General features: G+C 38.0%; 1 protein-coding gene and 2 long non-coding RNA genes across 4 annotated transcripts in view; 2 read left to right on the top strand and 1 right to left on the bottom strand.

Moving 5' to 3' along the window:
- Positions 1-7,519, top strand: part of LOC136246693 (TNF receptor-associated factor 3-like) — a 49,602-nt gene extending 42,083 nt beyond the window's left edge. For both annotated transcript variants that reach the window (XM_066038235.1, XM_066038236.1), the window contains one exon: positions 6,099-7,519. In XM_066038235.1, the coding sequence (XP_065894307.1) occupies positions 6,099-7,103 (1,005 nt within the window). In that variant the 3' untranslated portion in view covers positions 7,104-7,519. The remainder of the gene's footprint in view (positions 1-6,098) is intronic.
- Positions 7,520-9,174: 1,655 nt separating this feature from the next.
- On the bottom strand, positions 9,175-10,446 carry LOC136243431 (uncharacterized). Its single transcript, XR_010694870.1, has 5 exons — positions 10,168-10,446; positions 9,804-10,124; positions 9,612-9,742; positions 9,475-9,561; positions 9,175-9,416 (listed from the first exon to the last, which is right to left on the bottom strand). It is a non-coding gene; the product is annotated as an uncharacterized lncRNA (long non-coding RNA).
- An 8,402-nt stretch (positions 10,447-18,848) lies between these two features.
- On the top strand, positions 18,849-20,154 carry LOC136243438 (uncharacterized). The gene is made up of 2 exons (XR_010694871.1): positions 18,849-19,198; positions 20,008-20,154. It is a non-coding gene; the product is annotated as an uncharacterized lncRNA (long non-coding RNA).
- Positions 20,155-27,167: the final 7,013 nt, after the last annotated feature.

The raw sequence follows: 27,167 nt of genomic DNA, 5'->3' as shown, positions 1-27,167 counted from the left end.
AAAGTAGTGAATACTATTAACACTAATGGCCAAATCAATTAAGCGCTACACCCAGTTTGCAAGATTTGGGGAAATACTGGTAGCAGTGCGTATATCTTGTTAACAGTTTGAGTCAGTGCGATATGTGATATATATGCACTGGCTTTCCTTTGATCTGAGGTGTCAAAGTGGTACACATATATATATGTAACACTTTCACACCTCAGATCAAAAAAAGCCGCCCGGGCTACATTTCATATCTAACCCAGCTAGCCAGGCTACATATGAAATGTAGATCAGGCTACAATTCGGCAGTCATTATATAGATGTTGATGCTGAAATTGATTGTGTGAATGGATTAATACTCACGTGATTATTATACATGGGTTGGATTTGGCCATGAAAACTATGCAGACGTAGAGCATTTTGTTATCCTCTCTACCCTAAGAGTTGAAAAATGCCGGGCTAAGGTGAGAACTAGTGCTATAGCTTATTTTCCAAATGTCCCCACATGTTTTGGAGTAAGTACCACACCCACTTTACTGATGATACGAAATAACCACTGTACAAACAGCCTTACCCATTTATACCTTTAGTAACCTACTTATTAATCCTTAATAGATTTAATAGCATTGATTATGCCAACAAACTTGCGTAACTGAAGTTTTCCGTGATGTCTAGGATTTGTCCGTTCATATACCCAAAAAATGTATTTACTATCAGTTTGTTTTGATTTTTTTAGATTCACTGAAAGAAGCTACAACAACTATGGTTGGATGCAATTATGATCAATGATTCAATATTATATCATCGGTATTATTAATTATGACAGCAAATTAACTTAAATCACACATTGCAATAGTTTTAACTAAGCTTTCAATAGCTGTGTTCAATCTTCACATATCTCATCAACAGACAGTCCTGTGAGAATTTCCTCAGAGATTGCCTTTAAACTTGGCTGAGCACTCGAAGGATTGACAGAACATCCTGTAAAGTTGCATCCACTAAAAAGGATTGTTGGCGAGGGTTTCACTGATAGTGGAGATTGCTACACAACATTTGCCTTACTATACTCAATGGTATTGGAGGTAGTGTCATCGCCCCCTGTAGGCTTAGTGCCTGATAATACATTAGACACATTCAAAGTTGCATTTCTGAAGTACACTCATACTTTCTCAAGGCATTGAGTGACCTATGTCCTGTCTTTTGCTGGATTAAATTTTCAGACACACCTGCCTGGTACATAGTAGTTGTTCCATATGCTTGCAGACTGTGGTTTGTATACCTGGACAACCCAGTTTCTTTACGCATGTCTAATCATATCTCCCAATTTATTTTTACCGATTGGTGTAAGTGTAAACCATGGAGCATTGGGATCTCTAGGAGGCTTTGGCAGTGGTTTAAGATAAAACACATCATTACTTGCTGCATCCTCTGGCAAGATGCTGAAATACTTGTCTAGTATTTTAACATGACACCTTGGCAAATCAGTCTCATACTGCCTTACCACCTTGTTATCCATATTTAATGAAGCAAATCCTCCTTGATTATTTTTTTGATCCAAATTCTTCATAGACATAGCTGCTAAAGGTGTTTCCATTTACAACAGTTGTTTCCCTTTTAAACTGAGAAATCCTTAAGCTGTGATGCTCTTCTTGTCCATGTAAACTAAAGTTCTTTCCATTATAACAGAAGACAGCTTTTAACAAACCTATCAGTGTATCAAGACCAATAACACCACTTTCCCAAAGCTTACCCTCTTCATGATTTGATAATACAGGAGTAGATTTAGTTTCTGTCCCAATTCCTTTTGCATGCAGTCTCTTGAAAACTGAATCACACACATTTTTGTAGTTCCCTAAATGCTATATCCTGAAAAAGATTAATCTGCTTTGTTGGTCTTAACTTTCTAATTTGCCTCTGCAGTCCACCTAAAAGTAAGGATAGGCTCCGTGGAGTGTACTCTGCTCCATCAGATTTCCGTGTCTCGGTAATGTATTTACACAACCACTCACAAAAGAATCTTATCTTCTGCAGTTCTAAGGACATCCTTGAGGCATCGATTATCAGGACACTTACGGTTTCGAACTATTCACCATAAATCAAAATTTCAGCATGCCCATTCTATGTTCTTTTCAGTGTTAACATGGATCTCACCTTCCTTGAACTTGGCGAGATCATCGAATGTAACATCGAAGACAAATCTATCTTCCTTTTCATCATTTTCCTTGCCTTTCGTACAATCACCTTTATGCTTTTTTATCCTTGCTTTTCTTACAATCACCTTTGTCCTGTGTGTCGCGTGGTCGCTTCAAAGGCAAACTTTTCTTTGGCTGTTCCATGTTGATACAGCAGGGACACCAATCGTCTTAACCCAAACAAAATCATTTGTAATGATCAGAGCTGTAACCAGAAGTACGTCCTTTTCTTATCAAAGACTTGCTGACACCAACGTCTTTCCACTCATTACACGACTCCTCGTACTTTACACGTGGCTTTCCGTATATCTATAAATCGTCGCATTGACGTTTTTGCTCACCCGTAAATTTCACATGGCCTACCGTAAATCCATGAATCATCACACTGATGTTTACTTTTTCAGTACCACGATTAATAGTTAGAAGCTACACTATAAATATACTTGTGCTAAGAAACCTCAGTTTTGATTAAAAGCTATAAGCCTAATAAGTGTTACATATCAAGACACACGGTAGTGTGTCGTGCGGCCCAAGAAGCCGGCGCGCCACTTTGTCTTTTTGCACACTTGCAAAAATTGCTATGAAATGCAAATGCGTGCTCCAATCGCCTTAAAATTTGGCACACAGAAAGGGAGTCCAAAGGCAAATCCTAGCATCAAATTTGGTGCAAATCCGATAAATGGTTCAGGAGTTATGACCGATTATTCGCGTAAAACAAGATCGATTTGTTGTCACGCCTACAGGGTAAACCGCTTCATGGAAAGAGTTGAAAATTGCTATGTAGATGGAGTAACCATCGTAGGAGTGCCTTTTGGTGGTTTGAAAGGAATCGAGATTAAGACCACGGAGATATGACACAAAACCTAACCTGTGTCACAATTACGTGATTGATTTTTAGTAATAAAAAAGTATTAGTTTTTACACCTACTAGGCAAACCGCTAAGAGCAATGAGCTGAAAATCGTTGTGTAGCTGGAATAATCTTCATAGAAAGTCCTTGCAGTAGTATAGACGAATTGGATTACAAACCACTGAGTTATGATTCGAAAGCCAACTCCGTATAGCAAATGCAAGATCGAGATACTCTAATAGAACAGTCACCCTAATAGAGCATCCAGCTAATTTATTTACTCCATTATAGAATTCTATTACATTACAAGTTATTCTGTAGGGACTTCAGCTGCAAACAGTTAATCTTATAGACAGTTCAGCAAGAAGCAAGTCACCCTGTGGAGAGTTAAGCTACAATTATATCACTGTAGAGATTCAGAACATTACAAGTCACACCGAAGAGAGTTCAGCTATAAACAAGTCATGCACCATGTAGAGAATTCACCTACAATTAAATCACTCTCTAGAGAATTCAGCTACACACAAGTCACTGTGCAGAGAGTTCAGCTACAAACAAATTACCCTGTAGAGAGATCAACTACAAACAAAACACTTTGCAGAGAGTTTAGCTACAAACAAATCAATCTTTAGAGTGATCAGCAACAAACAAATCAACTTGTAGAGAGATCAGCTAGAAACAAATCAACCTGCAGAGAGATCAGCTAGAAACAAATCAGCTTGTAGAGAGATCAGTTACACACAAATCAACCTGTAGAGAGATAAGCTAGAAACAAATCACCCTGTAGAGAGTTCAGCTAAAACAAATCAAGCTGCAGAGAGATCAGCTACAAACAAATCACCTTATAGACAGTTCAGCTACAAACAAATTACCCTGTAGAGAGATTGACTACAAACAAATCAACTTGCAGAGAGATCAGCTACACACAAATCAACTTGTAGAGAGATCAGCTAGAAACAAACCACCCTGTAGAGAGTTCAGCTACAAACAAATTACCCTGTAGAGACTTCAGCTACAAACAAATCACTCTGTAGAGAGATCAGCTAGAAACTAGACACAATGTAAGGAGTTCAACTACAAACAAATCAACCTGCAGAGAGATCAAATCACCTTATAGAGAGTTCAGCTACAAACAAATTGCCCTGTAGAGAGATCAGTTATAAACAAATCAACCTGCAGAGAGATCAGCTACACACAAATCAACTTGTAGAGAGATCAGCTACAAACAAATCACCCTGTGGAGATCAGCTAGAAACTAGACACAATGTAAGGAGTTCAGCTACAAGCAAATCACCCTGTAGAGATTTCAGCTGCAAACAAATCACCCTGTAGAGAGATCAGCTAGAAACTAGACACAATGTAAAGAGTTCAGCTAGAAGAGGTCACCTTATAGAGAGTTCAGCTACAAAGAAACCATCATGTAGAGAGTTCAGCTGCAAACAAATCACTCTGTATAGAGTTCAGCTAGAAAAAGTCGCCTTGTAGAGAGTTCAGCTACAAAGAAACCATCATGTAGAGAGTTCAGCTACAAAGAAAGCACCATGTAGAGAGTTTAGCTGCAAACAAATCGCCTGTAGAGAGTTCAGCTAGAAACAAATCACCCTGTAGAGAGATCAGCTAGAAGAGGTCACCTTGGAGAGAGTTCAGCTACAAAGAAATCACCACCTAAAGAGTTCAGCTGCAAACAAATCACCCTGTAGAGGGATCAGCTAAAAGAAATCACCTTGTAGAGAGTTCAGCTACAAAGAAACCATCATGTAGAGAGTTCAGCTACAAAGAAATCACCCTGTAGAGAGTTCAGCTAGAAGAAGTCACCTTGTAGAGAGTTCAGCTACAAAGAAACCATCATGTAGAGAGTTCAGCTACAAAGAAACCACCATGGATGTAGAGAGTTTAGCTGCAAACAAATAACCTGTAGAGAGTTCAGCTAGAAACAAATCACCCTGTAGAGAAATCAGCTAGAAGAGGTCACCTTGTAGAGAGTTCAGCTACAAAGAAACCATCCTGTATATAGATCAGCTACATTTCAAGTCACCCAGTAGAGAGATCAGCTGCAAAAATATCCTGTGGGGAATAATGGGCATGTAATAAATATATGTATATAATTTGTATAATTACTAATAAAATCAAAAATAATTGGAGTATTAAAAATCTTCTATAAGTTCTTTTCTTCTTCCTGTGGTAAATAAAAAAAAAACACATGGGTTAAAAAAATCCCAAAGCCAGCCATAGGCCGGCTTTGCAGTATACAAATACAAAAAGAAGTGATATCTAATCAAAAACAGCCAAGCTGTAAAAAAAGGTGCGGCCCCCAAAAAGGTCATGGTGAAAAAAGATGTGAAATCCAAGGTGGCGGCCAAGAAATGGCTGTGATGGTAGGTTAATGGTAAAAATTTTAATAACGACAATTCAGGTGAATTTTGTCTTGGCCGCCACCTTGGATTTCACATCTTTTTTCACCATGGCCTTTCTGGGGGCCGCACCTTTTTTTCAGCTTGGCTGTTTTTGATTAGATTAGTTGTAACATGGGCATTCGGACTTTACCTGATATGTATGCCCCCTGCCCTCGGGCAGTTGGGCATACATATCAGGCAAGGCCCACATACCCATGTTACAACTATTACATATATATCACTCAACCCTAACTATCACACATCATGAGGAAACAGCAGTCTGTTACACTAAGGTGGTTGATGCAACAGTGACAAATCCACAATAACAGCATACCATCTCTGTTAATAAAAATCTGTGTCAGTTTTCACAACCTGTTAAAATGAGCAGTAATTTTCACTGAAATTCACATTAAAACAACTGTGGTGTCTTGGTTTTTTTGGTTGTCAAAGTAAAGGTAAGATTATCACCATTGTAAGTAGTCAGTTATAGACAGCAATGGTCAGATCCTTCAGAAAGTGTCTACAGAATTGCACTAACATTACAACAGCTAATTTTAGAAGTAGTTTGTCTTGGTTTGTGTTTTCTATTCAGAACACATGTTATATCAGTAGTTGTTGTATATGTTGTGACCTATTGTAGTAATGTGATGTTACAGTATCTCATAATACTTTTATGTAGGTTAAGCCAAGTGAAATAACGCGGCATACTATTGATCACATAAAAGATGAAAACTACAAATTGAAACAAGTTATAATTGATTTACGTAGTGAGTGCAATGGATTCCAACAACATGGTAAAAGGCAGGAAGAACATATTGGTCGACTTGAGCAAGAGATAGTTTTAATGCAGCAAGAACATAAAAAGCAAGTTTCCCAACAACAGGCACAAATGCAAAACATACTTGCTAACTTTGAAATGATATCAGCTAAGGTTTCTAATATACCATCAACTCAACCACCTGCAATGTCATCACAAAATCTTTCTCAAGTTGAAAGTACTGTTCGATCTCTTCAGCACAGTTATGACAGTTTATCTCGTCAACTTCAAACCATCACCTCAAAAGTAGAAGAGAACAGTGAACAAGCTGGTGCTCTACAAACTGGTATTGATCAGTGTACTACAGCTATTAACCAAGTTAATGGATTACTTAATGAAGTGGGACTGAAAGTTGATATACTAGCTGTGAGGAGTATTAATGGGATTCTAATTTGGAAAGTAAATGAGGTAGAGAAAAGAATCGAAGAAGCTCGTACTGGTAAAATCTTAAGTCTATACAGTCCACCGTTCTTTACATCACTACATGGATATAGGATGTGCTTGCGTCTGTATTTGGATGGTGATGGCCAGGGTAAAGGTACCCATGTCTCCTTATTTTTGGTGATAATGAAATCAGATTATGATGATCTCTTGTCGTGGCCTTTTAAACAAAAAGTCACCTTGTATTTGCTGAACCAACAAGACCCATACAACACCAGGGCACACATAGCTCAAGCCTTTCGGCCAACAGAGACCAGTACCTCATTCCAAAAACCTAAGGGACCATTCAATACTGCTTCAGGTTTCCCTCGCTTTGCACCAATTGCAAAGCTTTATGACAGGAGTTATGTACAGGATGACTGCATGTACTTCAAAGTTAAAATTGATATGACTGATCTTAAAGCCCCAGATTTTCCAGCTTATTAAATTTTACAGCTTATTAAAAATGTTAATCAAATGAATTTTTAAAAGTTTTCCCCAACAGAATAACACCAAAAAGGTTAATTAGAATCCAAGAAATAGTATTGACCTTTTTTTTTTCTTTGTTGGGCTGCAACCTGATCTGTACAGGTACACATGCATGCACACAAAATGCCAGATTGCATATATAGAAGTGTCGACTGTGTAATTCTTTGCTGTTGTATTAATGCACAATTAGTTATATTATTTGAATAGTCTCATGTTTATTTCATTTTTGTAGAATTGTTGTAGCTGAATGATGTAGTTAGCTAATATTCTAGAAATTTTAAAATAGAAAACTAGAAATTTGATACACTATATATATGTATAGTAGTAATAGGATTGTGTATATTTTAAAAAAAATTATATAAATTACATGTTAATTAGAGGTGCAGCTACATATTTTTATGGCATGCACATGTCATGAGACCTATACAGTACAGTAGTAACTGTAGTAGGCATTGGGGGGGGGCAGCCCCCCTCAATGATACCATGCTGAAGTTATCCTTGGTGGGGCTGAAAAGCAGTGTAGCGAGCTATGTAAGGATTTTTATGTTATCCATCAGCCTATGAATGCGTAGCTGGTGAGGTGGGCAGCCATTGTCAGCTGGTAGCGACAATTTTTTTTTTGGGGGGGGGGGTCTCACCATACCAAACCAGAGACTAAGTCTGGGTCAGCCCAGCCCCCCTCATATCAACTACTTCCTCCGCCCCTGATAGTAGAGACCACAAAGGAGTAGGTGTGGCCCACAAAATATCACCCAAAAACCAGCTTTAATTTTCCCAGACAATGATGAGGCAGTATTGGTTAGATTAAGCCCAAACAAGCTTTCAGATCGACCCGAAACACTCGTAAAAATTTTTCATTCAACAGAATTTTCTGCTGACAGTAACTGACGGATGCCTTTACACAAGCATAATTCAATAACGGCTAAGGCTACAGGCTTAAATTTTTTTTTTCGCTGTTCAATGTCGCTTTAGCCTGAGAGGTGCCTTGGCATACTGCAGTATGTGCAATGCATTCTTCATGGACTTACCAGTGTCCCCCGTTTATCTTTGCTGACAGCGAAAGGTGTCGATTTGGCGGTAGCACGTTATGGCTTCTTTTTGTAATGGAGATCATCCATATTTTTCATAGTAGCTCTTGGTTGCAGAAGTGCTTTTTGAACAATTCTTGATTCAAACTGCCGTGTAACAGGTTGGACATAGCTGACAGTGAAGCACAATGGATACTTTTCAGACGATAATTACTATAATTGGGGTGTGCGGCATCATTTCTTTCAATATTCGTGGATTGCAGAGGTGCTCTTCAAACAGTTCTTGATTCAAAATGCCAGGGGCGTAGTGAGGGGGGGTTCAGGAACCCCCTTGTAAAATTTAGACTTCTGCAAGCAGGATCCTAACACACCATTTAGTGTGGCAGGACAAAATGAGTGAGCAATATAGTATAATGGCACAGCACAACAATTGATAAAACTTACATTCATCTCTCAGGGAAGGATTTACAGAGGTAACATGAGCCCTCTTCAAAACTTGTTAAAAAGGTCGATATACTCTAATAGAGCAGTCAGGTATATACTCTAATAGAGCAGTTGGGTATACTCTAATAGAACATGCATGTAAATATCCATGTCCATATTATGAAGTTTTTCAGACATTCCAACATTAAATGCAAAACTTAGCATGACCTTATACTGCTATAACTTTGGTGTGCAGTGTTTAAAGATATAGCACTGGGCGAAAAGTTCCATGTCCGCTTGTAGGTAATGAGTATAAAATGGCCATGAAATTTGTCATTTCAGCCACATTTCATACTTAGAACATTAGTAGATTTCAGTAAAGTTTCATACAGAGGATAGAGAAAGATTTACTGCATCTAGAATGGTGCTGGAAATGAGGCAGTGAAGAAATGTACATTTTAACACTGTGAAATGCATACAGGATGTAAAAAATCCTGTAGCTGAAATCAACATTTTCTATATTGTGCATCTGCTTTATACTGCGCTAGTAATATAGCTAGCAATGTCTCGCTCCTGTGTTGTATTTACTACCCACAATACGTATTTCATTAATAAGTAAAAAAGCACATCATTTGTACAGCAACTATAATTTTCAGTTCACAAATTGAAGTTCTTGACACCCTCAGGATTCTTTTTTTCTGAGGGATGTTACATCACTAAAATTAATGTAGATTGGCTCTTTTACTTCTGTCCATTGAGTGCAGCTTTCTTCTCCTAATCTGTTTCATCACTAGTTATATATAGTTCTTATAGGTAGCATCTGTAAAAATGTTGTTACAATAAAAGTATTGCTATGGCAATTTTTTTCTGTGACAAACCTTGATTAATGTATGCTATTCCTTGTACAGTGTCATTCATAGCTTTCACAAGATCCAGCCATGATCACAGGTTTCTCCACTGCCTAACTTCAATAGACCACAAAATACTGATTTCCAAGAACTATAGCAGAACTTACTATGTGATTTCATCTACAGTACTACCACAAGACATCTTCATCAGCAGTCCAAGTTTTGAAAGCATCAGTAACTACTTTGTAACTTCCTTTGACAACTTTACGTAGCTAGGTGATGTTGATGGCAGATCCCACTGCCATGCAATGATAGATAACAAATTAATAATGAATCATGAATTAGCCACATCTTCTTACCTCACAATTGCTACAAATGCAGCTCTTCCTATATGTCTTTCTGCAAAGTTCCCTATGTAAGGGTAGCTTGCACTTGCAGTCATCTATAAAGTAGACTTAACCAATTCACTGTGAGGTAGTTGTACTATAGAGATGATGAGTGCTTGTGAAATGCACCCAGTTGTCTCTCAACCCAGGGGGTGTTATCCTCTACTCCTTTTGCCAGCAAGCAACATGCGATTTTATAGCCGCCAAACTGAAATGCGTGTAGCACTGTAGCTAGCTACTGTAGCAAAGGTATACAATTGTGGAGTTGCCGGAAAAGGATGGAAGAGGCGATATCTATGAACGATCATAAATGCTGTGACAGTCTTTATAGCTATACCTGCAGGTAAGTCTGCCATGGAGCACAAGCACTGTTCTAGTTCTGGATGACAACAAGCTGCATCATTGCTAGAGCCTCGTTATTAACTGCGACTAGAACAATCGGAAGAAACATGCAGCGAAGGTGATTGTGGGCAATCTGTGCATGCATGCATGCTGTTGGTATAATATATACGAGCATGATAGAGCAGTAACCTCATCCATGCGCAGCCATATAGCTAGTGCGGTGGATGCACTGTGGCTAATTAGATTGTCCACACTGATTAGTAAAAATATTCATCTACTTGAATGCATTCCTGTCAACTTCTTAGTCAGCCTTAGCCTAACAGAGCAAAGCCCAACACACACACACATACAAACACACACACACAAAAGACAATACCTTCAGCTACCTCTTGCCTACCTGACTGCATCTGTGTGCTAGCTACTCATGTAGGCTGGTGCTAAGAGTCATCGTAAGCATAATGAGGGCAGGACTAGTATTATACATAACTCACAGAAAGATGTACCATACAGTATCTCATGTGAATGTATGGGCATGGCAGCCCAATTAAGTATCACCTGTACCTTCACCCACTACATATGTTATATCAGAGCCATGGATGGTCTGCCTCCCCAGTTGTCACTAGGTTGCCACTTAACACCTGGATAACTGTACTGGGCATCAAACCTGGCTCAAACCTTTCAATTACCAAACTCAGACCACTTATCTTAACTGCCTCATTTACTCTCTCTCTCTCTCTCTCTCGCACACACACACACACAAACACACAAACACACAAACACACACACACACACACACACACACACACACACACACACACTAGCTACTACACAACATTAAATTTTTCCATGTATCAAAGCACTGATTGTGCCTACCAAAAGTAATGGATTTGATAGTGACAGACTGTTAGCAGCTACAGAATTTTTTTGTGATTTATAATGTTCGTGCTTGCATGCATGCATGAGTCAAAAGCAAAGTATAAGTCCTTTCAAACTATTGGCACACAGACTAACAGCTGTTCCTTCAAGCCATTAAAATGAATATAACCGTTAACACTAATGAAATAATGTGCTGTGGTGGATTCCCAGTATGCAAATTCATAGAATTTTTTGCACTACACATCACTGCCTGCTTCGAAGAGCTTTTGCTCAATATGCTTCACACATCACTGTGGAGATTATTGTGAACACTTGGCACTTTTAAGTTAGTTTTAATATAGAAAAAGCTAGCTACCACCATTAGCAGGACACATATGCATAGATGAATTGCATTCCATCTTAAGAGCCTCTGTGATTGAAACTTACTTTGCTACATGCTTAATGCATGTTCCTGACATGTAGATATGTATTATAGTGCACACAATAGTTGCTAACAGGTGACTGGAAATTCATTTACAACAGAACAAAGTAATGTTATAGTTTAATATGTATTCAACCAAAAGCATTTAAAACTAGGGCTACCAAAAAAGTCACCATTTAAGAAAGGTCCCTATTTAACAACTGGGTAAACCGGAGCAATGTGAGTAACCTTTCTTGCTCAAGGAAGCAGTAACAGCAACTTAGCATCAACCCTGACTGAAACCTTACAATTACCAAACTTTGATTGTGCCTACTAAAATTCATGCATTTGATAGTGACAGTCTGACAGACCGTTAGCAGCTATAGAAGTTTTTTTTGTGATTCAAAATGTCTATAGACCATGCTTACATGAATGAATAGCAAAGTATATAAGTCCCTTCCAAGCATTGGCAACACAAACACACTAACAGCTGTTACTTCAAGCCACTAAATGGATATAACCACTAATGAAATAACGTTAACGCGCTGTGGTGGATGCCCAGTATGGAAATTCATAGAGTAGATTACTAAGCTACACTTCACTGCCTGCTTTGAAGAGTAATGTGTTTCACATATTGCTGTGAAAAAATTGTGAACACTTGACACTTTAAACACATAAAGCTGCAGCTACCACCATGCAGGATCAGGTAACATAGTTAAGCAGGACACATGTACATAGATGGATTGCATTCCATCTTACGAGCCTCTGAAATTAAACTCTTACCTTGCTGACATGATAGAATTTTGTTTACACGTTGCTGCTAAGAGGTGACCAGAAACTCATTTACAACAAAACAAAGAAATGGGCAGGTAGCTATAGTTTATGTATTTAACCAAAAGATCTACCAAAACATTTGAATATAGTTATGTGTAATTCTTCAACTCTATGAATATGACCAATTAGCTGCCACCACCCTTCTCACTCAATCAAGACATGCAGTTTCTTAGCAAATAGCTAATTTTAGGAGAACTTTATTCCTCATGCAAGTCCTTGCACATTACTAGCTACTAGTTACATGTGAATGATGATCACATCTTGTTGGTCTCATAATGTTATTAAGGCATACAGGTCTCCAAATCTGTATAGTAAATCTGTGAACTAAAAAAATTTAATGTGATACTAGCTATAGACCACTATATGAGAGTGCTGTAATCCAAACATTTTGTTTCCTTACAACATCATAATTCTTGCATGGATAGAAGCCATTTAACTGTAAACCAACATTGCAATTAATAAACCATCTAAGTGTCATTAGTGTTTTTTTCCTGCAATAAAGTTCTACCAATAACCTCTTGTACCAAGAGTCCATACTATAAGACCTCTTTATTATGAACTATTGATAGTACACATATACAATCAAAAATCAGTAATTTATTGTTATACATTACATACACTTGTCAGAAAGTGCCCAGTGGCAGTGACACAAAGACTAACACCTGTTGGTTTGACAATCATCCACTACAGGATTGCAGGAAAGACTATACCACAGTTGGCTGTGGTGCCTCAACAGAGACTAGGGGAGGTCACAACATTACAGTATACTGTGTTGACGTCATCCATGACTGACCAAAGAGTTGAGATTAGCCATATTGTATATTGTCAATGTAGACTTGCGTGCATCATGTATCAGGTAATGTAGACAGTATGATGCAGCTAATGCACACAGAAACTAGCTATATGTAAAATGATGTGATATCATCATAGCTAAGTTGATAGCTTGCTTCAGTTATAAAATTAATGTAAAGCAACATTACAATAATATGTCACCCGAGCGATAACCGGAAATGCTAGGATGGCATCAACTTAGTCACTGCACTGTAGCTATGTTACACATAATCACCCACATAACTGTAAAGGCATATATTCCCATTCCTTATATATATACACTAGGGGAAATTTTTATGGTGTACATGTATAATATTCATAGCCACTTACATTTCCTTTATTATTATATTCATGAAATGCACTATTTCTTTTTTATCTCCTGGCAACCAAGTGCAGGTTATTTTATCGTAGTAATCAGTACCTTTCCACAAATCCAGGTATATCATTGTAGTATACATTAAAGTACATAGCATGAAGATGGTGAACCGCTGAAACAGTAAGTAAAGCCATCGCTAGATATTTACTAAAATAAACACTTTGTCACAACGCCATACTCCCCAGCTGTCTGTCACTATTCATGACAAATTCTAACATCCATATTGTACAAAGAAACAAAGTGTAACACACAATTAAGGCCATAAATTCATGTAATATTTACCTTGGCATACAGTGCATAACTATCCAGCTCCGTGTGTTGACTGTTTACATTGTCATGTTGAAAGCCCTAAAGGGTTGAGTATCATCACTGTATGCCATAGCTTCTTTTTTCTGTAGCACAGTAAGTCACTGAGAAATATGGTGTAGTTGATTTAGATACAATTCTGGCATTAATTTTAAAAGTAAAATAGAGCTTCCTTAGTATAACAATTCATATACCACTAAAACGTTATTGCAGCAGCAGCATAATATAGGTTACAGTGTTACACATTGTTGTAGAGACACTCTGTTATATGATGTTGAAAGCCTATGTTGTGTTGAGAACCAAGTTTTGGCTCAGTATTACAAAACCTGCAGTATCCATTTGATCAGTTTACAGCTGCATTTTCACTAGTCATGAATGTGGTGAAAATCTTAATACTGATTTTATCTACATTTCTTGTAAATGTTAAAACAATTTACTGCAATGTGACACTAACAGGAAATTGTACAGAAAATGTTCAAAAACATTTCCTGCATGATAACTCAAATAGGAAATTCTAAAGGAAATCATTAAAAGAATTTCCTACGTGCTGACACAAGCAGGACATCTTACTTTTCGTGCAGTGTAGAGCTCCAGTAATTTATCACTTGTGTTATGCAAAATGAATTCATGCTATGCATATTTGTATAGTTTGATTGTCATTTGTATCAGTGGATTCATGGCTCCTATACCACAGTGAGATATAACCATCACTTACAGATTACTATATGTGTCATGCTGTCTGTTTCCACTTGGTCACTTTATCTAGTACTACCTTCATCCCAGGGGCACTTAATGCATCATAATTAATGTACTTTTGCATAAAATATAGCAATTTGCTGAGTTTTGATTTATTAAAATATTGAAAGTCTCTCAGTGGCTGGGGGCTGTGCCCCCAGACTCCTGCTTCTAGTAATTCAATGCTGGTGCTGGAACCCCCCTTCAAAAAATCCTGGCTATGCCCCTGAATGCTGTGTAACGGAGCTGACAACGAAGTGTAATGGATAGTTCACTTTTCAGACAATAGTGGATATAGCTGGGACACATGGTGCCATGATGCAGTAGGCATGGGTTCACTAGTCATAATAAATTTATTTACAAAAAAGTTAACAAACAAGTACATAAAAAAAATGGGATTTTTAACTACAGTAGGGACCATAGCACAACGATAAAAAGTACTGTAACAAGTTGGAGTAGTCAATGATATTAAATCACAGTGAAACACTAAGATTCCAAAATGTTTTGTGCACTTGTATATGTAAGTGTGAGCCGGGTTTGCAGTAACATTTTTCCACATGTAACAGCTATAATTATGACCAAGTTGCAATATAGTCAAGTTCACTAGTCAAAAATACACTTGTTCAAAGTTTATGGGGATTAGCAAACCTATACATTTTGGAAGCTTAGAGCATGAGGAATCTGAAAATCAATGTTTAATTTGCACAAATTCCTGCAAGGTCAGCATTTTAAAACTCAAAGTGACAGCAAATAGAATAATATATAGTGAACAAATATTCTGGATTATTTGGGTATAACTAGTGCAAAATATAATTTGGCTTCTATAAAAAAGTTCAAACCTAAAAAAGCTGAAAATTTAGATACTCTAATAAAGCAGTCAACTTTTTTGTTGATGTACTTCTGTATGTTTAGCATAATTAGCACTAGATGAATTTTGAAACAATTTTCATTTTAAAATTATAGTAATTGGAATTAGCTCTCCCCTAAAAGGGAAGTTCCCCCTAAAAGGGAAGTTCCCTTTTCACATAAACAATTGGCAACAGTGAATATACTCTGTGATCACCAAGAGCAATTTTAAGCACCAGATAGACATGCACTGACAAGTTAAATTGAAACACAATCTTTGAAAATTATAGGATCCACTGTTACCTAACTGTTAGTCCAATGAAAATTTGCTTTCCAGTGACAGAATGATTGTATATCACACATCTTTAAATACTACAAATATTGTTGATGGAGTGATTATCCAAAAGATGACAACAATAAACAAGGACGTTTGGCACAGCAATAAGGCCACTCCAAATGAGAGTGTAGTTTCCCGTCCTCCTCCCGCATCAAGTTTGAGCCGCCGCATGTAGACGTCATTATGGTCGTTATTCTCTAATTACTCGAACAGATGTTTTTCCAACTGATGCTATGTGTATTGAGAACGAGTTGAAAACTTCATGACAACTTTAATTCTTACTGTAATAATGGTTTTAGTAGTTGCCTCCGTGTATGACAACTGTAAAATAATATTGCTAGACTGGACGCTGCTGGAAGCTGATAACAAGTGGAAAATCCAAGAGTTTTATCATGAAGTAAGTCAGTTGTCTTTTTTATACCTAGTTAAATGTGTATGTGATTTTAAAACATACAAAATGTATGAAATACACTTGTGTTTTGCTAGGTTGTTTCCCAGAAGCTTCCCCAAGAGAAGAGTGATCACACTGCTGTTGTTGAAATACGTATGGCACAATCTCAAGAGTCAAAATTTGTCACTGGGTGATTTTACCCTTAATCTGTGTAGTGCAGCTGAACTCATTGGGAAGTACGTCAAGTACTACGTGACAGGTAGTGTGACCATCACACAACAGGAGTCATCTAAGGCTCCAGTGAATGCTTTTGCAGTTATGATGGCTGCATCCAGAGCTGCTTCTAAAGCTAGTGCTGAAATGCCATTTGTGACTGTACAAAACAGTAAAGACAAGATGTACAATGACTTGCTTTCGTTTGTTAAAGCCAAGTCACTGAAGTGGAACAGTAGTGAAATTAGTAGCAGAATTGCAGCTAGGTGCCTGTCTACCCTACGGGATGCCTTATGGTACATAGATGGAATGCATGATACACTAAATGAAAGATCCTGTACAGTTCCAGCAGTTTTCAACCAGTTTACAGGGTACAACAAGCCAGAAATCCACAAACACAGGAAACGTGCTTGTCACTCTATGTCAAAGGAGCAACTGCTATCCCACTCCAGAGCTCTTTTTACATGCCTTTCCAATCCTTTTTGGGCAAGAGAAACATGGGTTATGCTAAAGAAAGATGTTGAGCAATTGTCACGCTCCCTTGCTTCATATGCTGATCTTTTACTTGATAAGAGAGCACGGATCCAATCTATTCACTCTTCAAGAGAGGTGACCAGAACTATTGCTGAAAACTTATCTATTTCATACATTGAAAATTGCCGTCAACCATCAGTTATTTTGTCATCAATATCGGAGCAGATAAACCAGATAGAGCCAAACACACCCTTGGATCTAAGGCCGTTACTCCCAGATAAACGTAGAAGGCGCTATGAGTGGATTCAAAAGCTTAAAAATGGCCTTCAAATACCTATTATTCATGTACAATACTCTCCAGGAAGCAACATTGGGGACTTGCATTGGATTTGGCAGTGTACAGCTACCAATATTGATGATGCTTTAAAGAGTTGCACACCAATCATTGAGCACCTGAAAAACGATTAGGCACCGGCCGATTATGCCGGCATAATTTAAAGCATAATAGGTGACCAAAAGCATCAAGCTAATGCCAGCATAATAGGGACGATATTGGAAAATTTAATTAAAATGTGCAATACGTGCGCCTGAAAGAAAGCAAATAATCACTGCCAATAGTATTATTAGTGCATTTCATATTTAAAAACACGTAATATAACTTACTAAACTGTTTCTTTGTTGGTTATTCACACTTTGCAGAAATAAAATCGAGATACTCTAATAGAGCAGTCACTTACTCTAATACAGCAGTCAGGAAAGGCTGATATACTCTAATAAAGCAGTCAGCTCTAGAGCATAATCTTGATTTTGAAAGCATAATTTTGAGCATAATAGGCTTAATTTTTTAGCAATGCTCAAAAGCATAATAGGTAAAAATTTGGGCATAATAGGCCGGAGCCTAAAAACGATATTCCGCAGTACCACACACGAGCAATGAGAAAAGATGCATTTGAACTGTTTGGGTTGGTATCTCCCAAAACCAAGAAATCTGTGGTCTGATGTTTGTACAAAGAACTTGTGTGCGATTCTTCTGCTTCAACCAACCTATCTCAAGAAGAAATCGATCAGCGTGTGCAAACAATGTTTGATCTGGAGGATGCATCATTTGTGTATGATCTGAGAACTTTCTATGGAGAAAAAACCAAATTTGATCAGTTTTGGACTTGTGCAAAAGAGTACATCGAAGAAGATGTTGGTACAGCTGTTGATGACAGGCGGCACTCTACAATTGTTCACACTGCCAAAGCCATCTCAGTACGAGACCTCCGTGAAAAAGTTGCCGAGAGATGTCCACCCAACACTGCAGTACCAAGTGATGAATGGATTCGCTTGCAATTTTCTCCTTCTTGCCAGTCATCAGACACACGATTAAGATACACTGGACGCTTGAATGTAAAGCACATGGTCCAGCAGAGACAATGGCGAAAACAACATGAAGATTCCCATTATGCTGCTTGTTTGTTTCGCTATGAAAGAGAGTATGCACTACTGGTTAAAGATCATGCAATTTTTGCTTGCATTGATGACAAACACAGAATAAAAGTTGGTGAACCAGGTAACCCTGTTTCATCAGCCGAACGTGGAAGACAAGTAATTGTACAATCAGGTACATCCTTACAAAGTTCTGACCATGATTTTACCACAGTCAGTTAATCCCTTCTGTTGTCCTCTTGTGTGAAATTCCTTCTGAAATTAGTGGGTCGTGGTATCATGGTGATGTCAAAGTGATGTTAAAGGAAGGAGCATTTGAACCATCTTCACCTTTAAGGCATTCTGCAGAACTAGCAAATGCTATTAGCAACCAAGTGGAAACCAAACCTGCTCTGTTCATCTATTCAGTTGGAGCATATCAGACAATTCAATGTATTTAAATGTCATTCAGCTACAGTATGAAAATGTACTGTTTGTTCAATTAGAATTTTAAAAATAAAACTGATTCTACAAAAACCTGTTAATTTTAGCAACTTTTATATGCTCAGCTGTATAGCACGTATATCATATACGGGGTGGGTGGGTGGGAGGGTGCGGAGGGGAGGGGTGGTGGGTTGACAGAAAAAACAGTCTATAAGTATCATACAACTGTTTAAATATATACGTTCTTTGATATAGTATATGCATTAGTTTGCCAGTGATAGTTATAAACGGCGAAAAGAATGTAATGAATTGCCCGCCCACGCCCAATTTGCGCCTTCGTTAAAATGGCCTTGCTCAAAGACGATTAAATGTCTATGACATAGTTTTCTGTATAAATACTTTGGTTTGTTTATCATGCTGTAATATTGTGCTGCTGTGTTATGCTATAATAATATTAATGCTTATATTATTTAATGATGTTTGTTTCTATTACTTTAGTGCACGGTGGGAGGTGGAAGCGTCCATGATGATGATTGGGCAATGTGCAAATAAGGTGAGTGTATGCTTTGTAAAAAGAAGCCCACGTAGCTGTGCAGGGCTCATCTTCTGTACAGATCAGCTTCTGTATAGTCTTTCATTATTTTATTTTTCCCGAGGGGTAGCCAACGCCCACGAAAAACACAGAAATGGGGTTGTCAATGCCCAAGCAAAGCACCCAACTGGCGTATACGAGACTCCCAATCTTTATGTATTTTTAAAAGCATTTAGTGATATTGCTAACTAGTAACTACCTGTACAGTTGTTGATCTACATCTTGTTCTAGTTATTCATGATCGATCATTGTCTACTTTGTTAAACTCACTTTCTCCTTTATTTTTACATGATTTAGGATTTGGTTTCTAATATATTTGTGTATTTCTGATTGGATTTCTCACATAGCATACAAGATTCCCAAGGCATTGGCTACCCCTCGCTTTTTACCAATAGCCAGTTCATCTCTAGTTGACAAAGATTGATATTACAAACTAAATTAAATTCTTGATCACAGATACACATTTCCCTTGTTGCTATATGTGGCACACCACAAAATTAACCAATGTAAACAACCATTACCATACCTTGTAGTGTTTTATTTTTATGTGAATATGTAGTGAAGTGTGTAGTGTGTAGTGTGTGTGTGTGTGTGTGTGTGTGTAGTGTGTGTGTGTGTGTGTGTGTGTGTGTGTGTAGTGTGTGTGTAGTGTGTGTAGTGTGTGTGTGTGTAGTGTGTGTGTGTGTGTGTGTGTGTGTGTGTGTGTGTAGTGTGTGCGTGATAAAGATTTTTTAAATTAACCAATTTAAATGTGACTGTTTTTTCCACAGGTTTATACGTTGGAGAACTGCAAACAAGTAACTTGAAATTTTTATAATGACCATTTTTCAAAATATTTATTTGATTACATGTACAAAATACAAAGATGTATCACGTGATCTAAAAAAGTTATTAGCATGATGTACAAGGACTATTGACCATTGAAAAGTTGATGAATTAAACATTCAAGAACGTAATACTTCTCCATTGCAACTCGCCCACGCAATATAGCGCGCGCGTCATTAATAATCAGTGCTCAGCCAGGGTATGCGACTATTGGATTGAGATAGTGATTTTTATAAAATTATTTGTACCGTGTAAAACGTTCGTCACGAACGGTATAGCTAGCTGAAGTATTCAAGAAAGGATAGATCTAGCCTGGTATAACCTGGAATCGTTAAAAAGTTTGCGCCTGGATTGTTGAGGTGAGCCAATATTTTCATGGCCAATGGTTCTATTTGTAATGTTAAACCCCCTACTTTGTACCATGAAGAAGGCCGTATTAAGCTGTTACATTTTACGTGAAAGTAGATGTCATGCTGGCCATTCCTGCTAGAACCTGGAAAGGGTTTAAAAGTTATCTGACGCTCCGTAACAGAGCCTTGAAAACCTGCTTCCAGTGTAGACGCGTGTATCTTGCCAATAAAATTTTTTTTATTTAAAGTCGCTTAATTGTTGGATATGGGTCCTGATCATAGGGTAAACTATGTGTCTGTGAAGATAGCTCTAATTGCATTGTTCCGGAAACTTGATCTTGATTATTTGTGCGCTGTGAGAACAGCCCCCTATCATTCCTACAGAAATCTTGTGGAGAGGATTATGGCAATCATCAACATTGGTTTGCAAGCCATAGCTTTGGCTAGAAGAGAAATGCCACAAGAAATGGAGGCAGAAGCAGAGAAGTGCAACTCAATGAAAGCACTTCGAGCAGTAGCACAAAGAAACCCAGAATTTAGAGAAGCAGCCTTGGACTCCATTGCACCGGTAAAGATTGTACTCAATGATATTGCTCAAAGGTTGGAACTGAAGGAAAGGAAGTTCAGTGTTTTCACAGCAGCAAGTACTAAGGAATTAGATGATTTATGGACTGCACTCCTATCAGTTGATGAGGAGTTCCCACATGGAGTAAGTGACAAGTTCAGCGCAAAGGAATTAACTGATAGGCTGATAAAGTTCATTGACCATTGTTGTGTCCAGAGACACTATTTTTTGACATCATCAAGTGTGGTAAAGAATATTGTGACATCTGCCTCCCACCAAGACTTGCACCTGACATCTTTTCAACTCTCAAGCACCTTCCAGATCCAGTTCCTGGACCAGATGACCACTATAAGAAGTTTACTAATGTTTTTGGAGCTAAAACAACTGAGGATCACCGTCCTTCCAGTAAAAAGAAAGCACAAAGAGACAAATCACTTCCTTTCTCAGCCAGCATTCAACATGTGAAAAATATTGAAATGATGTTAATGTGTGATGAGTGTGAGATGTGGAGATTACTGTATGCAAAAAGGAACTCAAAAAGCAGAAGAGACTTGAAGTAGAGCGTGGACTCAATGGATTGTCATTCTCATGTGGCGCACAGTTTCAAGATACTGATTTGCCAGACTATGTGAAGGAGATTGTGTTTACTAGGAAGATGGCTTGTGAAGATCCGGTGGAAAAGTTATACTATTCAGCAAAGTATGAAGACATATGTGTATATTGTTCTGGTCCTGTCGATCCATGGAGTGACACCGAGATGTACTATCCCCAGTGCAAAGGTTGTGAAGACAAAGAGAAAATTCCTAATGCAAAAATGGGTAGAAAACACTAAGAACAGTTTGTTTTTTATTTTTATTTATTTTTATTTTATTTTTTTTTTAACCATCAGAATAATGATGAAATGACAAAATTACATACAGAGCCTCAGACACATGCGACTACAAAGATAAGATCCGCGTAGGCATGGCAAGGATACATAGAAAAATAATTAACTACAAAACTTAACTTAAAGTGTCCAGGTTGGATTACTACGTGCATAAAAGATTCTCTGAGAGGAAGTTATAGCCACAGCAGCTGCTCTATCAAGCAATGCTTTCGTCTTGGAAAAACTCAGATTTGAAACTCTTTTCATAGATGTTACTGTCTCTGTAAGGTAATGGCCAAGGCAACCAATTTCAACTGTGTGGTAATGACTAACAAAACCCAAGCGGTCAAGCTCAGCAATAATTTGCAGATATTCTGGCTTCTCCTGCTTACGTTCTCGTGCAGCAGAAAGGTCAGCACGAGAATTAAATGGGCAGGTAAGTTCCAGAAGTACAACAGATTTCATTTCTGCATTATATATAACAATGTCAGGTCGGTGAGAACACACTAGTACAGCAGGGGGAATGGTGGCAGGAGGAGAGTCAGACGCACGTTTGCCATCCAAATCAGCAAATATTTCTACATTATCCAAACAAGCTTGCAACTCAGACATCAAACATAATAAAACAGCATCATGACGAAAAGTAAACCCGCCTTGCTGCAAAGCCACAGGACACCCATTTAGCACATGGTGACAAGTTGGACGAGGTGACAAACAAAGTGAACAAGTTGCACCAGTTTGTATATGCCAGCGACGTAAATTTAACGGAGTTGGTAATGTATCTGATGAAGCTCGCAGCACAAACGAAAGCTGGCCTGGATGAAAACCCAACAGGAGTCGATTCCACAGCTTAGAGTCAGCTTCCAGAACAGCACTTGATTCAAATTTACATTGAACAGAGAGATACTATAGTATTGTGTATCATGTATCTGACTTGACTTCCTTTAGTTGATTGTCCTTGCTGGTGTAATGATTTTAATGTTATTATTTAAAAAAAAAAATTATTTAATAATGATAATTAGCCTCCCGCCCGCACCATATTTTGAAAGCATCCGGATGGGAAACTACACTCTCATTTGGAGTGGCCTAAAATATCTAGATAACATCTTTTTAATGACAGGCTTACAAGAAATTGCTCCATGCTAATGCTAGTGCTATAACTGGAATGGTTCGCGGAAAAAAGTTCGGGAATGATTTATTATTTCCTCGCTCGCGACAAAAAAGTTGGGCGCACGCCCACAATGAATTAATTTTCCTTTTTCCATGGATAGCTAGGGAACGCTCGACTATATGGCTGACTGACATATTGCGTACTACGCATACTAGTAGCCATGCATAATCAATGTTTCGCTGGAGAAGTAGGCGTTCACGATAATGAGCGTGGACGATTGGCACGCCTACAGTATAGCCTCTAGCCGGGGGGCGGCACTAAAACCAAGGTTAAGACACGCCATTCCGGCACAGAGAATCGGAATGGTGTGTCTCTACTCGGAGACATATAAGGTAGAAACTAAGGGAGTTGGGTAGCTGGGAGCCACGTAGGACTCTGGGCTCAAGCACTAGAGGTCCTGGGTTCGATTCCCGCTCAAGGCATTTTGTGTTTTCCTTTTTTTTTCGTTTGAAGACCTTTTTTGTCTAAGTTTTATTTTTATTCACGTGACTGCCGGAACAATAGCAACAGCCGATTTTTAAACCGTTTGAATCTCTGTTCGAATCACACGCCTCGGTCCTGCGCCTCACTGGCTATACCGTCACGCATGCAGTTTAGCAAGTAGCTACCCGCCTATGCACTCGTTACTTGAATGCTACATCAACTGATCCATGAGAAAAACTTTTTAATTGTATTAGTAAGAAAACATTCGCGAATGCACCTAAAATCGCGAAATACGCGAATGTTTTCTTCCGCGAATCATTCCCGTATACGGTATATTGCAACAATTTACCTTGCATAGTTGTGTGGTACAGATGAAGATTTAAACATACAAGTAGAAAGAAAAATGAAATTTTGAAGTTAGATTAGGGATCAAAAAGTAGAGAATTGTTATATGAGAAGTTGTGAAAGAAGGGAAGTTGCCTATACATCTGCATATAATACCAGTGGACATTTAATTCCTATACTTCATTCAGTCTATAACCATGACTGAATTAGGGATTAGCTAAATGTCCACTGCAGCATATATGCAACCTCTTTTTCACTACTGTGTTAGACTGAGGTAGGGTCCGCAATCCGAAAAATCAACTTCTACAAATCAATCCCCCTACCATTGTGGGATGTTCATTGTAGTATCCCATTGCTTGATCCACCATGAAACCGGAGGCACGATTGTTGTCTTCACAGAAATATTGTTTTCAGTATCTCGCAAGATGCAAAATGTATTTTTAAAATTTCGTGCTCCACACTAAGGACCGGATGATACTTGTTACTTAGCCAAATCGTATCCAGAGTTGTTGTGGTTGAAAAGTACGCACAGAAATAAATAAATAATTTGCTGGGTGCCCTGCACAGGGTTGCTTTCTTTGAAAAAACAGACAAAGAGATACGAAGTTTCGAATTCAAACTGCCCTACCACTCAGGGCAAGAGAAGCCAACTCTTCCTCATAGTGTTTCGATACAGTTGGATGCATAGTCTGTCTATGCTGTTAGTTTGGAAAAGATCTGAGACTTCTCACCATCTGGGTGACGAGCGTCAAAATTTTCTGCAACATCAAAGAATTGTGTCGCACTTTCTAGCCAGTTCCAGCGCTTCTGCAGCCACAACAACCATCAATTATAAACTAAAACTATGGCAAAAGATGTTTCTGGACGTTTGGTAGTAGCGGTTGTCAATTATAATTTCATCCACGGCTTCCACGCCTTGCTTTAAGCTATGCATCAAGGGAGGCAGCAAAATTGTCCAAATTTGACTTCATGTCTCACACTCCACAGCTGCTTCAAATCTTCACTAGATCACCCTACATCATGCACCATTATGCTGCAAAACATCCCAAAAAAGCACAAAAGCTTTCATTTTTTATTCTAGCTGGGTGGAGCTCCTGGTGAGCTGCTGGTACACTGCATCACAGAAACACCGACTACTACTACTACCAAACATTTTGATCCATCATTTATCATCATTCTAAACAAAATTAAGTGACCAGTGTGCAGTGTTGGGAGTAACGCGCTACTTATGTAACGCGTTACGTAATATTATTACTTTTGTGGTAACAAAGTAATATAACGAAATACGCTATAAAAACAGGTAATATAACTCAAGTTACTTTACTTGCAAATGTAACGCGTTACCTAAGTAATATAGTTACTGTAAAGAATCTAGTATTACGTAATATTATTACTAAAAGTAACGAAGTTACTAATCTCATTAGTAACCCACTGAGTAACGCCTAGCCACAACGAAGTAATGAAGCCTACTAAGCGAGGCTTATTCACCAACTACTCACTTATATCAAGACTTGCACATTGTCCAACAACGCAATCGTGTCACGTGATAAGGTGGTAGTTTCACACGTGACAGCTTAAGGCTATGGACACAAAGTAATATAATATGTAATATTATTACAGTTACTTTATTTTATGGGTAATATGTAACTGTAACTAAATATAGTTCAGCTGCAAGTAATATGTAATATGTAACTAGTTACTTTAAAAAGTAACTTTCCCAACACTGCCAGTGTGGCATCAGAAGTAATGGAAAGCACCACTGTGAAAAAGGTGGGATATAAGATGGTATTTCCAGTGGCTTATTGAATACAAATAAGCTTTAATATAAACCCTGTATTATACTCATGTTATACTTCAGTATAATGCATACTATACTATTACATATATGGTTTCAGTTTATTTACCACATTACCTGAAATAGCTTATATCTAGTATAATTCCCACACTATACCATCAAATATATGGTTTCAGTATGTTTAACACATTAACTAAAGCCTTACATGAGATTGTTAGTATAATACAGATTATATCAAGCTTTTTTGTATTCAATAAGCCACTGGAAATACCATCTTATATCCCTCTTTTTTCACAGTGCACTTTGGCACCATTGAGAGAATCCCTTGAAATGACGCCCGAAAATTTTGACGTTCTTCACCCAGATGGTGAGAAGTCTTAGATCCTTTCCAGACTAACAGCATAGACGGACTATGCATCCAACCTTATCACATCACTATGAGGAAGAGTTGGCTTTTCTTGTCTTGGCTGGTAGGGCAGTTTGAATTCGAAAATTTGTGTTTCGTTTTCTGCTTTTTAAGAGAAAGCAACCCTGTGCCGGGAACCCAGTGAATCATTTGCTTATTACTGTGCGTACTTTTAAACTACATTAACTCTAGATAATATCTAGCTAAGCAGCAAGTTTTATCCTGTTCTTTGTGTGGAGCACGAAATTTAAAAAATAATTTTTGCATCTCACGAAATACTAAAATCGATATTTCTGTGAAGACAACAATCGTGCCTCCGGTTTCATGGTGGATCTAGCAATGGGATACCACAGTGAACATCCCACAATGGTAGGGGGATCGATTTGTAAAAGTTGATTTTTCGGACTGCAGAACCCTAACTGAGGTATAGGGATTAAATACAGGACTGTTTTGTAACATAATTATGACTGGTGAACCTCTGCATATGCTGCATCAATAGGAACAAGGGCACCTGATAAAATATATGTCTGGTCGCATGCTCCATGCAACTATCAATTATGAAGCAAAAAGTGTTGACTAACATGTAGGTATCTGTATAAGGCCACTCCAAGTCATACCTTAGTTTCTGGTCACTCCCAAACCTACAAATGGATGCGGGCGGGCGGATGATCAGGACTTCAGGACTATAGACTCTACTGTGACAATATACTGTATGGTATTATTATTTGCTCAATTTAGCAAATTCATGTTGATTTTATTCTTAACCAACAACATAAGTAGTTGTGCTTCGGCAAAAAATGCACTAGGAAAGTTGTTGATGGATCATGGCTAGCTATACACTGATGTATAGCATTTAAGTATATATTAATTTATTTATTCAGAATATACTATAGAAAATGTTTTGCTCATGTAGCTACTTATGCTTTCCAAGTGAAATAAATGTCTTATTAGCTATGTCAGGAAAGTATTACTATGACTTATAGCTAAGTTGTTCAAATGATCATGATACACAATGAAATTTAACTTCTATTTTCACATCAGAAATTCTTCATTCAAATGTAAAGTCTTAGCCCACTAGCTATGTGTTTCCAGCCTTCTATTCAGTAACCTTGAGAAAAGTAACTGTCAAAGTTTTGAGTCATTGAGTGCTCCAGACTACTGTTTTTTAGTGATCATCTGGGAATG

This window comes from Dysidea avara, chromosome 2 (genome assembly GCF_963678975.1).
Source record: "Dysidea avara chromosome 2, odDysAvar1.4, whole genome shotgun sequence".
NCBI lineage: Eukaryota > Metazoa > Porifera > Demospongiae > Dictyoceratida > Dysideidae > Dysidea > Dysidea avara.
This window is presented reverse-complemented; position numbering and strand designations above follow the sequence as displayed.